Here is a 16,265-nt window from a genome sequence, read left to right as displayed (position 1 = left end):
TGCTATCATGACGTAACATTCACATGAAAAAAATGAGAGTCAAGACGCTTATTCCTCGTCACAAGATAAATTATTGCTTAACATTGATGATACCGCCTGTAAGAAAAATAAAATATATTAATCAGTTAGATAGTGCTTATACAAAAATAACGTCATTGATTGAACATTAACCACGACTTCAAGCACATCAATATTTCATCTTGGAAAACTATATTGGAACAACAAACATTTAATTAGTCACGCATGATATTAATACTCGTTAAGTGTCGAAATTTAATATTAAATACTAATAACTAATTTAATTAATCGTCCAGATATCCTCTGTACTTTATTGATCTTATATTATTTTTCTTTTCTTAGCCAATCAACAATAAAAGATAATTAAGAAGTAAACATCATCATATAGTTTTTTTATTCAAAGTCTGATATTCATATTAGAGCCTGACTAAATTCGAATTCAAGTCCGGAACTCATATTTTTCTTTTTCAAATTTCAATTATTAGACAAATAAAGTACAATGGGATAAAGTCCATCAACACCATTCATCATGGCACAACATGTGTGATTCTTTGAATTTCAAACAAGTTGGCTAAAATCAATGGTTGATGTTTCTCATAGATAGGACCATAGTATAGACATGCATGTACAAACATTAACATACGAAAATGTGTTAAGGATTTTTTTCCAGTAAGTATATATAGGATGAAATGGAAGACAAACAATCCCTTCCAAATTTATCAGATCAAAAATTTTCTTTGTTTCTCCCTTCTTCTTCACTACCACATATTCTCTCCTTACAAAAACAAAAAAAAAAAGATAAAAAAAATTAATATAAAATCAAAAAGATTAAATTTTTATATAACATTAAAGGCTTAGAAACAATCTTTTCTTAGCTGAACAAATTTTGTATTCAAAATTGTTACATATTTGATTGGAAAGATTGGAAAGAGAAGAGAAAAGAGTGGGGACACCAAAGTTGGGGGGTAAAATATAGAGAAGGAAGAACAACGCCCTTCGTTCTACTATTGCCCCCTCTTTAGATCTTACTGTTTTCTCATCTGGGTATTCTTCAATCGGTTGATTCTTAATTTGGGTATTCATTTTTTTTTTCTATCAATTGTCTTTGTTAGATGTTGTTTTGGGTTGATGAAAGCATTTTGATTGTTGGGTCGATGCTGGTTTTGCTTGTTTGTTGGGTTTTACATTTTGATTCTAAATTTTGATTGATCGTTTAAGGATCCGATGCAGTTTGATTGAATCTGATAATGTTTGATTGGTTTTGGTACTTTATTCATTGTAAAGGTGTGTTCTTTAGTTTTTTTTCAATCTGCATTTCATTTTATCTAGTGGGAATTGAAAGTGAATCTAGATGGGTGTGTTCTTGTTGGAAAGTTAGGTGGACTTGTTTGATGTATCTTTGATTTCATCAAGTTATGTTATTTTATGCTGTGCACCTGAGAAAAATGGTAGTTTTTTTAGCTTTAAATTTGATATTATAGGATGATGATTGAGTACCTTGGAGACGAGGTTTTGAGGATTTTGATTTGTTGTTTGTAGGAAAATGCAATCTGATCTTGGGAAGTTATTCATTGGTGGAATTTCATGGGATACAAATGAAGAGCGTCTGAAGGAGTATTTTAGTACTTATGGGGAGGTTTTAGAGGCTGTAATTATGAAGGATAGGACTACTGGACGTGCCCGTGGTTTTGGTTTTATTGTCTTTGCTGATCCTGCTGTTGCTGATAGGGTAATCAAGGAGAAACACAACATTGATGGCAGGATGGTAAGCTGTTCTAGTTTGCAAATTGGTTTTACAATTGGTTCCTTTTGATTTGTTGAACAAGGAGCATATAAGGTTGTCGTTTGAACTTCTGATGAGATTATACTTTTGGATGACACCCAAAATCAATGGAAATGTGACACTGTAATGGAGAGTTAGCTTTATATATCTAAGTTTTCTTGGTACAAATGGTGTTTTACCGTGCACTAAACTGGCACATTGTTCCCATTCTTATGGCATATCACATCTGGAAGAGTGGTTATAATTAACTCTCAAATCTCTTCTTTTTACTCATCATGATCTACTTATATTTCAGGTTGAAGCAAAGAAGGCTGTCCCTAGGGATGACCAGAGCACAATAAGCAGAAGCAGTCCTAGCATTCAGGGTTCTCCTGGTCCAGGACGTACAAGAAAAATTTTTGTTGGAGGTTTAGCATCCACGGTAACTGAGACTGACTTTAAGGAGTACTTTGAGCAATTCGGAACAATCACAGATGTAGTAGTTATGTACGACCATAACACTCAGAGACCAAGAGGCTTTGGGTTCATAACTTATGATTCAGAGGATGCAGTGGATAAAGTATTGCTTAAGCCCTTCCATGAACTGAATGGTAAAATGGTCGAGGTCAAACGTGCAGTCCCCAAAGAGTTATCACCAGGTCCAAGACTTGGTGGGTTCAACCATCCATTAAGTAGGATCAATAACTTCCTTAATGGATACACACAAGGATACTCTTCGAATACAGTTGCAGGATATGGAGTCAGGATGGATGGTAGATTTAGCCCTATTGCTGGAGGTAGGAGTGGTTTTGCTCCATTTGGTTCTGGTTATGGAATGGGGCTTAACTTTGAACCAGGGTTAAGCCCAGGATATGGGGGAAGTGCAAACTTTAACAGCAGCTTGAGCTATGGACGGGGACTGAACCCTTATTATGTTAATAGTTCAAACAGAGTTGGTGGTCCTATTGGGTTTGATGGAGTAAATGGAGGAAATAGTTCATTCTTCAGCTCAGCAACTCGGAATTTGTGGGGAAATGGGGGTTTGGGTTATGGAACGAACTCCACAAGCTCTAGCACCTTTGCAGTAGCTGGAAATGGGAACACCGGGGCAGGAAACTTTAGCAACACTGGAGTTTGGGGTTCATCTTCAATTTCCCCTCAAGGTAGAGGAAATGTTTCTAACCAAAGTGGAAATCTTGGTTATGGGGGTGATGATAGTTTATATGGGTTGACTGGAGGCTATGGAAGAAATGTTACATCAAGTGGGGCTCCTACCTCATCATATCCTGCATCTAATGGTAGCTATGATGGGGCTTTTGCTGATTTTTATAGTGGTGGTTTGGGATATAGTGATTCCACTTGGCGCTCTGCAAATTCTGAGCGAGATGGATCTGGTTCAATTGGTTATGGACTCGGCAATGCACCCTCAGACATGCCACCTAAAAATTCTGCTAGTTATGTTGGCAGTTATGGTGTTGGTAAAAGACAGTCAAACAACGGTAAGCTTCTCACTATCCTTTAAAGCCAGAGGTTGCTTCACCTTGCTAAATTTTCCTTTAATTTTCTGATGAGCTTGGATTAATGTTGTTGATACCATGATTTGTCATCAGAAGCAGGTGATTAACACACTTCCTTCTTTTGACTTACGACCTTTATACATCTAGGTTTTTCTTTTCGAATTTAAGTGCAAGAATCCTTATAGGGATTCACTCTGTAGAGAAGCATCTCTCATACTTTCATGTATGGTGTGATGTCTAACTATTTTAACTTGGCATCAAGTTCTTTTTCTAGAGCATGCTTGTGCTTCAGATTTTTGTTTACTCACTTTGAAAACTGCATTATGATTAAGAAGCTGTGTAGCTCGGACTCTTCAAAAATGCCAACGGATGCATGTCGGATCGTCCAAAAGTAGTGCTTTCTTGGAGGATCCGACATGGGTGCAGCAACATAGTTGGAGAGTTTGAGCAACATAGATTAGAAGCACAACATTGTGAGTCAATGTACATAATTCCATTTACTTAAAAAGAAAGAGAGTCTCATGTCATTTCAAATTATGGTGGATTAAAACAAGAAGGATCTCTGGATATTAGTTGAACCATTGATAAAAGGAAGCTTAAAAGGAGCTACAAGTTGGCCATTTGTGATTTATTTTAGGTTTAGTTCAGTTGCTTATTTCTCTGTAATGTTACAATTTAGCTTGTATTACTAAAGCTGTTTGCTTAATCGATGGAAGTGACATAGTGATATATAGCAAGTGATGCAACTTCAAAGGAGCATACTCTTTAAACTTTTGGTGCAAAGCGATCTAAGTGAGAGACAAATGTTTCTTTACCATTTCCAAAAAAAGATAAAGAAAAAAGAAGCAAATGTTTCTCTCAGCCCAACTTTAAAAGACGACAAGAAGAGAAAAGTACAACAATAAATATGCCTCTTGCTACCTGAGTACTAGGATCCCTCTCTAGGTACACTTTAGTGTTCTCTTGATTGTCTTCTTCTACTGTTTAGGTGCACTTTCTTCTTCGTCCCTCCTCCTCCAATTTTATGATTAATAGGCTTATTGTAGGATTAAAAAAACTGTCTCTTGCAATCACAGGTAAACCTTTTCATTTTTATATTCTCCAGTTTATGATTTATAAGCTTATTGTTGGGATAAGAAAAAATGGCACTTGCAATGAAAGCTAATGCTAAATATTCAGCAAAGCAATTCAATATGAAAGTGAATTTTGCAAAGTAAATCTTTTATGATTGATTAATTGAAAACTGAAATTCAATGCATTGATTGAAGATTGAACTTATCTATTGTTTGATAGAAGTAATTTCGTGGTGGTATTTAAATTTGAGTTGGCTTGTTGGAATTAACATTTGTTGTATATGGGATGTTATGATTATTATAATTATAATTCGATGTTATAAACATAATATTCTATGTTAGTTACCCCTCTGTTTCAATTTGTTTGTCTTACTTACCGTTTTAGACTGTTACAAAAAGAACGCGTCTTTCCTTTTCTGGCAACTCTTTCATTTTAACTTTTCACATGAAATATTTAAGATCACAAGATTAAAAGACATTTTGGTACATTCTATATATCTTTAATTTAAAACCACAAGATTCAAAGGTCCTCTTTACCTTTTTAAACTCCGTGCCAAGTCGAAACCAAACAAACAAATTGAAAAGGAGGGAATTATATTTTTTCCGTATATATTCACCTTACTTTGCATGTATGTTGCTTCTTATTCCTTACTCTCGTTAAAAGTCCAAGAAGTCTTGTTGGTTTTTATTTTTTGCTTTTTTACTTTCAGCTGATTCTAGCTGTTTCTGATCTTGCTTCATCCAGATTTGGTAATGACTTACTAATGTTAGGTGTTAATTCTTCATAAATATTGGGTTTCCATGATTAACAATGTTTATTTGATAATTGAACTTTTTTCATTCTCTACGGGAATTTAGGCCTGATGATGTACTCTTTCGTTATTGTTAAGACTTCTATGTTCCGCTGTGCATCAAAGCCACTGATCAGAAAATACAAGTGAATAGTGTAGTCTAAGTAACTGCTATACTATTGCATCCAAGGGTGTGGCCTAGTGGCATATGAAGTTGATTGAGAATCTTGAGGTCTCAGGTTCTAATTCCGCCGGAGGCAAAAAAACTATAGGTGATTTCTTTCCATATGTTCAAGCTTTTGTGGACAGAGTGACTCGGTACTTGTGATGGTGGGCGGTAGCAGGTATCCTGTGAAATTAGTTAAGGTGCACGCAAGCTGAACCAGATACCACGATTATACAACAAGAAAAGTAATCGCTGTACTACTTGGTTCTGTTCCTGGCAGGCACTCATTGGTCTAGAGTGATGCTTATGGTAATAACATTCATCTCAGGTGGAGTAATTTTTCTGGTGAATTGTGTTCAGATAGATGCATTACCAATCAAAATTACCATTAAACAACTGCTTGGTACTTGTATGTAGGATCAGAGACCAAAATCATCAACAATTTTATGGAGTAAGCAGATGGTAGGATATCATTTCAAAATCTTGAACTTGAGATAAAGTATGATCTTCCAGATCTTAGAGGATACAAGGGAAACTTAAGAGATGGAATTTGAGAACTTTTCTTTTTGAATAGATCACCACTATACCAGATCCTTTTCATGCCTCATATATTTTTATAATTTATTTGATACAACAACAATAACATACCTAGTGTAATTCCAAAAATGGGGTCTTGGGATGGTAGGATGTATGCAAACCTTACCTCTAGCTTTGTGGGATAGAGAGACTGTTTTCGATAGATTCTCGGCTCAAAATAAATGTAACTGATGCATGAAAGTAAGAAAGAGAAAGACATCAAAACAACTGTTAGAATAGAAATAAGTATTTCCTACTTAGAATAGGAATAGGAATAGGAATAGGAATAAGAATAGGAATCCTAGTTGGAAAAGGATTCCAATGTAGTGTCTATAAATAGGGTCTCAATGTAACAATTTAGATACACAATTCAATAATATTTTTCTCATATATTTCTCACATGGTATCAGAGCATTGGTGAGAACAAACAAGTCATCGTATGTCTATGTCAATTTCTGGTGACTGTTGGGTCTGATTTTGTTATTCTTTTTTCTTTCTGTGGGTGTTGTGCGAAAAACAACACCACCTCAAGGCTCGGAAAACTCCCGCGACCAAACCCCAGCCAGAACCACCAGAAAACAACACCCCACGCGCTCTCACGCGCCTATCAGAGGTGGTAGTTTCCGGCGAGATCTGGCTCACGCGCCGGCGCGTGAGGGATTTTCTGATCATATTTTTTGAGAATTTTTTTGACAGTTGGGGTCGTCCAACCATTCCAACCAGGCCCATATTGTTTTTGACCAGATTTGATTGTCGGAATTAGGGTTCCGACTATTTCTAGGTTGTTTCCGGCGACTTTTTCTTTGAGATTTGAATTTTTCGACAATCAGATCTCAATAATCAAGTTTTTTTTTTGTTGTTTCCAAGACAAATTTAGCATAATGTCTTTTGGGTGTGATGTTTTTGGTTCTAAAAATATGGGGATTGGAAGTTCTAGCCCTATAATTACTTCAGAACTTTTATTGGGAAGTTCAAACTATTTATCTTGGGCTTCCTCGGTTGAGCTGTAGTGCAAGGGTCAAGGTGTCCAAGATCACTTAACGAACAAGACTTATGTGGTAGATGTAAAGGCAAAGACTAGCGAGGAAGATGCAAAAGCCAAAGCACAATGGGAGAAAGTAGATGCTCAATTATGTAGTCTCCTATGGTGTTCTATTGATTCCAAATTGATGCCCTTGTTTCGCCCATTCCAGATGTGTTGTACAGTTTGGGAAAAGGCTCGTGCTTTATACACTAATGACATATCTCGATTCTATGATGTGATATCTCAATTGACCAACTTAACGAAACAAGAATCCGATATGTCTACTTACTTAGGATAGGTACATGCAGTCATGGAGGAATTCGACACGTTGATGCCAGTTACTACGAATGTGGAAAAACAACAAGAACACATACAAACATTGTTTCTAGTTCTTACTCTTGTTGGACTTCCTCCTGATCATGATTCTGTGCGTGATCAGATTTTAGCTAGCCCTACAGTTCCTACAATCGATGAATTATTCTCTCGTCTCCTTCGTCTTGCGGCACCTCCCAATCACAAAGTAGTTTCATCACCCACTGTTGACTTCTCTATTCTTGCATCTCAAACCTTTGGAAAGCGTACATATCAGTCTATGGAGAATCGGCGAGGGGGAGGGCGTTTTGGGAAACCTTGATCCAAGTGTAGTCATTGTCATAAGCCTGGACACACTCGTGACATATGTTATATTTTGCATGGTCCACCACCCAGTTATGATCCTATTGTTCTAAAGGAATATAATGAGTTCCTTTGAAATCGCGGAAGTAAACAAACATCTCCACCAGTAGCATATGGTGCTCAACCTAATCACCATCCAATAATGCTCATATTGCTCAGACAGAATATGATGAGTTCCTTCAATATCATGCAAATAAGCAAACGTCTCCACAAGTAGTTTCGGTTGCACAACCTAATGTGTCTGTTGCGGGTAATTCTTTTGCTTGTGTGTCGCAATCTAGTACTCTTGGAACATGGGTCATGGACTCTGGGGCTTCTGATCATATCTCTCTGGTAATAAATCACTTTTATCCGATATTGTTTATTCACAATCTCTTCCAGCTATTACTTTAGCCAATGGGATCCAAACAAAACCAAAAGGGGTTGGAAAAGCCAAACCCCTATCTTCTGTCACCGTAGACTCTGTTCTTTATGTCCCTGGTTCTTCTTTTAATCTAGCATCTGTTAGTCGTTTGACGAAAGCCCTACATTGTAGCATAACTTTTTTCGATGATTTTTTTCTCATGCAGGATCGCAGTACGGGACAGATGATTGGAACAGGACATGAATCACAAGGCCTTTACTGGCTTACATCTTCAAATTCCTTAACAACATGCTCCGTTACAGATTCCCCAGATCTAATTCACAAACGTTTGGGACATTTGAGTCTATCCAAACTGCAAAAGATGGTGCCTAGTTTGTCTAGTTTATCCCATTAGATTGTGAGTCGTGTCAACTTGGGAAACACATTCGTGCTACATTTTCTCGTAGTACTGAGGGTCGTTCAGAGTCTATTTTTTCATTAGTTCATTATGATATTTGGGGTATAGAGTCCGTTCCACCTTAGGATTTCGTTATTTTGTTAGTTTCATTGATTATTATTCAAGATGTACTTGGGTTTTCTTAATGAAAGATCGTTCTGAGTTATTTTCTGTTTTCAAAAGTTTCCTTGCTGAAATACAAAATCAGTTTGGTGTTTCTATTAGTACTTTTCGTAGTGATAATGCCTTAGAATACTTATCCTCCCAATTTTAGGAGTTTATGACTCACCAAGACATTATTCACCAGACTACTTGTCCATACACCCCTCAACAAAACGGTGTAGTTGAAAGAAAAAATCGGCATCTTATTGAGACCGCTCGTACTCTTCTCCTTGAATCTAATGTTCCGCTGCGTTTTTGGGGAGATGCAGTTCTTACGTCTTGTTATTTGATAAATAGAATGCCCTCTTCTTCTATTTAGAATCAGGTTCCACATTCCATACTGTTTCCTCGGTCACATCTCTATCCTATCCCCCCTCGTGTCTTTGGGAGCACATGTTTTGTTCATAACTTATCCCCAAGAAAAGATAAATTAGCTCCTCGTGCCCTCAAATGTGTCTTTCTTGGTTACTCTCGAGTCCAAAAAGGGTATCGTTGTTATTCACATGATCTTCATCGATACCTTATGTCCGCTGATGTTACATTTTTTGAGTCTCAGCCTTACTATACATCTTCTGATCATCCTGATATATCTATGGTCTTACCCATACCTCAGGTTTTACCCGTGCCAACCTTTGAGGAATCTATGGTTACTTCTACATCTCCAGTTGTAGTGCCACCATTACTAACTTATCATTGTCGTCCACGTCTAACCCTAGTCCCAGATGATTCATGTCATGCGCCGGACCCTGCTCCTACTGCGGACTTGCCTTCTCCTAGCCAACCGCTTGCACTTCAAAAAGGTATACGATCCACTTGAAATACTAACCCACATTATACCTTCTTAAGTTATCATCGTCTATCATCACCCCATTATGCCTTTGTGTCGTCTTTGTCCTCTATTTCCATTCCTAAGACTACAGGTGAAACACTTTCTCATTTTGGATGGAGGCAGGCTATGGTTGATGAGATGTCTGCTTTACATAAGAGTGGTACTTGGGAGCTTGTCTCCCTTCCTGCAGGTAAATCTATTGTTGGTTGTTGTTGGGTTTATGCAGTCAAAATTGGTCCAGGCGGTCATGTTGATCGACTTTAGGCTTGCTTTGTTGCCAAAGGGTATACTCAGATATTTGGGCTAGATTATAGTGACACTTTCGCTCCTGTTGCTAAAATAGCATCTGTTCGTCTTTTTCTATCTATGGCTGCCGTTCGTCATTGGCCTCTTCATCAGCTGGACATTAAGAATGTTTTCTGCATGGTGATCTTGAGGAAGAAGTCTATATGGAGCAACCACCTGGTTTTGTTGCTCGGGGGGGTCTAGTAGCCTTGTATGTCGATTGCGTAGGTCACTCTATGGTCTGAAACAGTCTCCTCGAGCTTGGTTTGGGAAGTTCAGCATAGTAATTCAGGAGTTTGGCATGACTCGTAGTGGAGCTGATCACTCTGTGTTTTATCGACATTTTGCACCAAGTCAGTGTATCTATTTGGTTGTTTACGTTGATGATATTGTTATCACCGGTAATGATCAAGATGGTATCACCGATTTGAAGCAACATCTCTTTAAGCACTTCCAGACTAAAGACCTTGGCAGATTGAAGTATTTTCTAGGTATTGAGATTGCTCAGTCTAGATCATGTATTGTTATTTCTCAACGCAAGTATGCCTTAGACATTCTTGAGGAGACAGGAATGATGGGATGTAGACCTATTGATACTCCTATGGATTTGAGTGTTAAACTCCTTCTAGGACAGGGGGAGCCACTTAGTAATCTTGAAAGGTAAAGACGGCTTGTTGGAAAGTTGAATTATCTCACAGTGATTAGACCTGACATCTCTTTTCCTGTGAGTGTTGTAAGTCAGTTTATGACTTTCCCTTGTGATAGCCATTGGGAAGCAGTTGTTCGTATTCTGCGATATATAAAGTCAGCTCCCGGTAAAGGACTATTCTTTGAGGATCAAGGCCATGAGCATATCATTGGATATACAGACGTTGATTGGGCAGGATCACCCTCTAACAGACGTTCAACATCCGGATATTGTGTTTTAGTAGGAGGTAATTTGGTGTCGTGGAAGAGTAAGAAACAAAATGTGGTTGCTCGATCTAGTGCAGAATCAGAATATCGAGCAATGGCGACAGCAACTTGTGAGCTAGTTTGGATCAAACAGTTGCCAGGAGAACTAAAATTTGGCAAAATTGATCAGATGGAACTTGTGTGTGATAATCAAGCGGCTCTTCATATCGCATCAAATCCAGTGTTTCATGAAAGGACTACACACATTGAGATTGACTGTCACTTTGTCAGAGAAAATATGCTCTCGGGAGATATTGTTACAAAATTTGTTAAGTCAAATGATCAGCTTGCAGATATTTTCCCCAAGTCCCTCATATGTCCTCGTATTAATTACATCTGTAACAAGTTAGGTACATATGATTTGTATGCACCAGTTTGAGAGGGAGTGTTAGAATAGAAATAAGTATTTCCTACTTAGAATAGGAATAGGAATAGGAATCCTAGTTGGAAAAGGATTCCAATGTAGTGTCTATAAATAGGGTCTTAATGTAACATTTTAGATACACAATTCAATAATATTTTTCTCATATATTTCTCACAACAACAAATGTACAAAACAAGTGCAATAATAGATATTAATACACATGGGGAAAAGGGAACTACGTGATGCTAAATCCTACTACTAGAAGTACGACAACACTCGACTACCTACTATCTACCTAATCCTCGGCCTCTATACTTCCTAGCTAAGGTCATGTCCTCAGTCGGCTGAAGTTGTTCCATGTCCTGCCTAATCACCTCCCCCAGTTTTATTTCGGCCTATCTTTACCTCTCCTAACTCCTGCTACAAACCACCTCTCACACCTCCTCATTGGCGCATCCTCACACTTTCTCTTCATATGTCCGAACCATCTCAGCCTTGCTAACCTTATCTTGTCCACTATGGCGGCCACTCCCATCTTGTCCCGTATAACTTCGTTCTTAATCATATCTCTCCTAGTATGCCCACACATCTATTTGAGCATCCTCCTAATCTAAACATGAACATTTTTTATTAGCAAGCACTCTGTAGTCTGCCCCATACAATAGTGTGGGTCTAACCATCACTTTTGGAACTTACCTTTAAATCTTAGCGACACATACTTATTGTACTGTACGTTAGTATCCCAGAGGGAAGCCTCCATTTCACCCAACCTGCGCCAATACAACATGTGACATCATTGTCATTACCTCGTCTCCTTCAATTATGGACCCAAGATACTTGAAGCTTTCTTTTTAAGGTATGGCTAGTGCATCAATCTTCACTTCCACCTCCACCTCATGCGTCACGGTGCTGCACTTGCACTCTAGGTACTCTCTGTAGTCCTGCTTAACCTGAAACCTATAAATTTTAAGGCCTCTTTCCAAACTTCCCACCTATCATTAACTCCATCATGCATTTCGTCAGTCAATACTATGTCATATGCGAATAACATACACCATGACACCTCCCCTTGAATATGTCGTGTCAATTCGTCCATCGCTAATACAAAAAGGAACAGCTAAGGGTTTATTCCTGATGCAACCCAATCATGACTGGAAAGTGGTCCGAGTCTTTTCCCACTATCCTAACCCGGGTTGAGGCTCGATTGTGCATGTCTTTAATAGCCCTAATGTAAGCCATAGATACACCTCTAAATAATTTACATTTGATACAATAGGCTTTTTCTATGTGGTGTCTCTCTTTCATACTATCCCTTTGATAGACTTGGACGACTTTGGAGTACTCTTTAGCTTTGGTAGAATTTTGAATTTCCGCAGAGGACGATTATCCCTTTCTTATTAAGGAAAATATTTTATTGATGTTGGGATAAGAAACTCCTGTATACAAGTAGTATACCAAAAAGTAAAGAACCTATACCAGAATATGGTTCTCTACAAAAGTCATCCAATCATCCATACAAGTAGAAACCTCATGGGTGCATGAAAAAGAAACTAAAAACACAGGGCTATTCCTCAGGCATATCATTCTCGACTCCTTCAAATACTTTCCTATTCCTCACTTTTCCAAATCACCCACATAGGGGATAGAGGGATTACATCTTCTGCCCTTGGTCTTCTGTTCTTTTTCCTGAAATCCTAACTGCACACTGCTCTCTTTACTGTGTCTGGCATCACCCCATAGTACTCTGAACCTATTCAAGACTGCACGCGTTGTTACCTGACAATGCAAGAAGAGGTGATTTATAATTTCTCCTGATTATCTGCACATAAACAGCATCAAACATGTGTAATCCTCCTCTTCCTCAGGTTATCATCAGGTTGGCTCCCTAGCTGGTAGCCACTGAGAAAGCACACTTTTTAGGCTCCTGTGGTATCCATATCGAAAAATGCAGAAAAGCCACCTCCTCCCTCACCAACAGTTTCTGGTAATAAGCTTTATCTGAGAACATCCCTTCTCTCCATGTGCCCCACCTCCAAAGTGTGCGATACTGTCTGCTTGCAAAGTAGTTCCACTTGACGTTGGATTCCCCCATCTTTCAATCCTGTAAGTTCCTAATATATCTCAGATGCCATAGAACTACCTGTTCTTGTACCTTGTGTAAGGTTTGTAGCATTTATACATCATGGTGGAATGAATAAATTTGGGAATCTTGTCTGGAAGTTTCAAAACAGGTTTGAGGAAAAAAAGCCTGAGATGGAAATATCTAAGAAAAGAAAAGCACTTGAATAAGAGAATTCCATCCTTCCGCCCATACCATACCAGTGAATCTGGTTGCACAGGGAGAATCTATACTTCATCCATCTTCTTCGGCAGCAGAGTGATGCTGTCTACTTCCCAGTCTAAACAGTCCTTCAACAGATTCCCAGCCATTGGCAATAAAGCACTGAGCTATAGTTATCTCTATGTATGCTCCGAACATGAATAAAACAGGGAATTGCTCTTTAAGAGGGCATCCTGCCAAAAGAATATTCTTTTTCCTTTCCTACTTTGAAGCAAGTCTTTTCAGAGAATTCATCCTCATAGATTTCTTATAAATTTCCATATTCCAACCTCATTAGAGCCATTACCTGTCGATTAAGCACCAAGAGTCTGGAGCTTAGCTTGCTTGAATTACTTCCCGAAGAATCTCTTCTTCTCATGTATCTCTACAAAGTGATTGAATTACATGCTTTTCTTGTGAAACCTCAAAATTTTGACCCCAAGTCCTCCTTGTGTGATATAATTCAGTCTGATTAACAGGATCTGTTCTCCTTGTTGCCTTCCCAAAGGAAGTTTCTCTTAATCTGTCTTTCCCTTTCCCCACTGTTGCTGGGATGGAAACTAGGACATCATGCATGTGGACAGGGATTCTAGAGCACCTTTAGTAAGTGTTTGCCACCTAAGGATAGGTATTGCCTTTTCCTGTTTGAATGATTTTCTCCACTTCCTCAATGACTTTCTATACCTTTGTTAATTAATGCGTTGCACCCAAAGGCATTACTCGAGAAGTAGAGGGGAGACACCATAAGCTGAAGCCCAATATGTCTGCCATGTGCTGCAGCCCCAATCTGTATTGACCGGGCAAGGTTGGTATAGTCTCTAATATGACCTTCAGATCCGAATTGAACAAAAATCGATAGAGTGCTCCTATTCCTGTTTGAAAGATTTTCTCTACTTCCTCAATGACTTTCCATACCTTTGTTAATTAATGTGTTGCACCCAAAGGCATTTCCAGAGAAGTAGTGGGGAGACACCATAAGCTGAAGCTCAATATGTCTGCCATCTGCTGGTTGGTAGTCTCTAATATGACCTTTTGAGCCGAATGGAACAAAAATCGATAGAGTGCATGGCCTGTGGCTACTCTATCACATCATGTCCCTGGAAAAAAGACCATTAAAGTTTGTTTATACTTCTCTAATGACGTGGGACAGAGCTATTTAAAATTGGAATGAATGATTTGTCCTAGGCTGGGCACAGATACTATTTTCTGTGGCTCCACTACTGCTCTTTATTTGTTGCTCACTCATCTGACTAGAAAAAACTAATACATGTGTCATGTTTTCTTTTCTCGAACTATATTGCATGTTCTGGAGAAAGAGAATAAAGATACTTCCCATGAACAATAATGCTTCACGGAACATGGCTGCGAGTTCATTGAAGATTCTGTATTTGCTAACCATCACCATTCCTTAAAAGATCTAGGAAGTGTTAGTAAATTCAAAGATTTGACTTGAATATTGTTATCCATGTTGATAGCTACAGGAGCAAATAGAAGTTCTTTTTTCTCATCATTGTTTTTGTTTGCATATTTGTTTCTTCCCCTCTTCTTTCCTTCTGCTATTTGTTGCATATGATGTCCAATCATGGCTTATCTTAATCTACTGATTTTGTAATTATGCAGGGATTGGTGGCTAGAAGAATATTGGCAAGCAAGGGTGTTACATTAGGTGAAACTTTGGTGTAGAATTTGAATCATGAATTTTGCATACTTCTATAGCTATATGAAGTTGAGAGGTTAAAGAATTGGATATCCTTTTGTAGGGCTAACTGGAGTTGCTTGTTTTGAAGGTCTAGAGATAGAAGTTTACAAGATTTTGTGCTAAAGGGTTTTTTGTTTTGAGTTTATTGTCTTTAGGAATTCCCCCTTTTTGTTTTCCTTGAGTGAGGTGTAAAATCAGATTGCGGCATATAGTCAGAAATGTATCGTGCATCTCTGGTGAGGCAACGATACATACAACAACAACATAGACATAAAGTTTTGCGTAAAATTTTTAGAGTTAAATGTTTTTAGCTGTAACGTTGCAGATTCTCGTCTGGTCATGTGTTTGTTCTGTAGTTTCCCTTAAATGGGATTTTCCTTTTTTCATTTGGATGTAAGGGAGGTTGTTGATTTAGTGTGATACATTTTAGGGATACCCATCTAGGGTCTCCTAATGAATAATTTACTGCATATTGATGCGATTCACTTGTTCTAAATTCTCAGTCATTGATAGTGTAACTTTTTATCTGGATGACTTCTAAATTTACATATCAATCAATAACTAAACCATGCTTCCATCTGGTATTTATGCCTAAGTAGAGATGTTCTAGCAAATTCAGTATTCAAAGGATTTGTCATAGTTACCTGTTTTCACAGTAGTTATAAACCTTATATCGCTCTTCATAGTGATACTTAAACCTCTCTATAACAACATTTCACTATGATAACCAAGTTTTTTCTGGGTTTTTGATGTTATGTTACTCCATCGTCTCAATTTATAAGACCTTTTTTTTTGCTTTCTGGGAGTTAGTTTGACTAATCTTTAACGTCATTAAATAGAGTTTTTGACTGTATAAGCCATGTTTTGAGACATTTGCATAGGCAGAGAGTTAAATTCGAGAAAGCGGGTTCTTTTTTGCTTTTCTTGCTTGATTCGTTTTTCATGTACAATTCAATGAAAGAAAATTTAACACATCAAGGAAATGGCAAATTCATGTATAATAACTTCAAAATTTCTTGAATTTCATGTGATATTTTCATACCTTTGAAACATAGTTTTATCATTTATGTCTGACTATTATTACCTCATTCTAACATTATACTTGTGAAAAGCTAAGGTAGGTCATATAAAGTTGGACAGTGGAAAGACCCCACATTGAGAAGCTACAATACTATCAAACTAATAATAGCACTAGAAAGGTCTGAACACAATTTTTGCCATAAATGTCAAATTTATAAGTAGAATATAGT

The 16,265-nt window shown here is 37.8% G+C and overlaps 1 protein-coding gene across 5 annotated transcripts; it reads left to right on the top strand.

Moving 5' to 3' along the window:
• Nucleotides 1–768: 768 nt before the first annotated feature.
• LOC125875740 (heterogeneous nuclear ribonucleoprotein 1) lies at nt 769–15,503 on the top strand. 5 transcript variants are annotated; one of them, XR_007447461.1, is made up of 6 exons: nt 769–1,093; nt 1,558–1,783; nt 2,097–3,279; nt 5,081–5,120; nt 14,937–14,982; nt 15,077–15,503. XR_007447461.1 is itself a non-coding variant. In XM_049556769.1 (5 exons), the coding sequence occupies exons 2-4, from the start codon at nt 1,562–1,564 to the stop codon at nt 14,948–14,950; spliced, it is 1,419 nt and encodes a 472-aa protein (XP_049412726.1). In that variant the 5' UTR covers nt 769–1,093; nt 1,558–1,561; the 3' UTR covers nt 14,951–14,982; nt 15,077–15,503. The 5 variants fall into 5 exon arrangements, 4 of the variants coding, with proteins under 4 accessions (XP_049412726.1, XP_049412723.1, XP_049412725.1 ...); XM_049556769.1 differs by lacking the exon at nt 5,081–5,120; XM_049556766.1 differs by having other exon boundaries at nt 14,937–15,503.
• The last annotated feature ends 762 nt before the right edge of the window (nt 15,504–16,265 follow it).

Source organism: Solanum stenotomum, chromosome 9, assembly GCF_019186545.1.
Source record: "Solanum stenotomum isolate F172 chromosome 9, ASM1918654v1, whole genome shotgun sequence".
NCBI lineage: Eukaryota > Viridiplantae > Streptophyta > Magnoliopsida > Solanales > Solanaceae > Solanum > Solanum stenotomum.
Note: the sequence above shows the minus strand (reverse complement) of the source record. Positions and strands in the feature narration are given on the sequence as shown.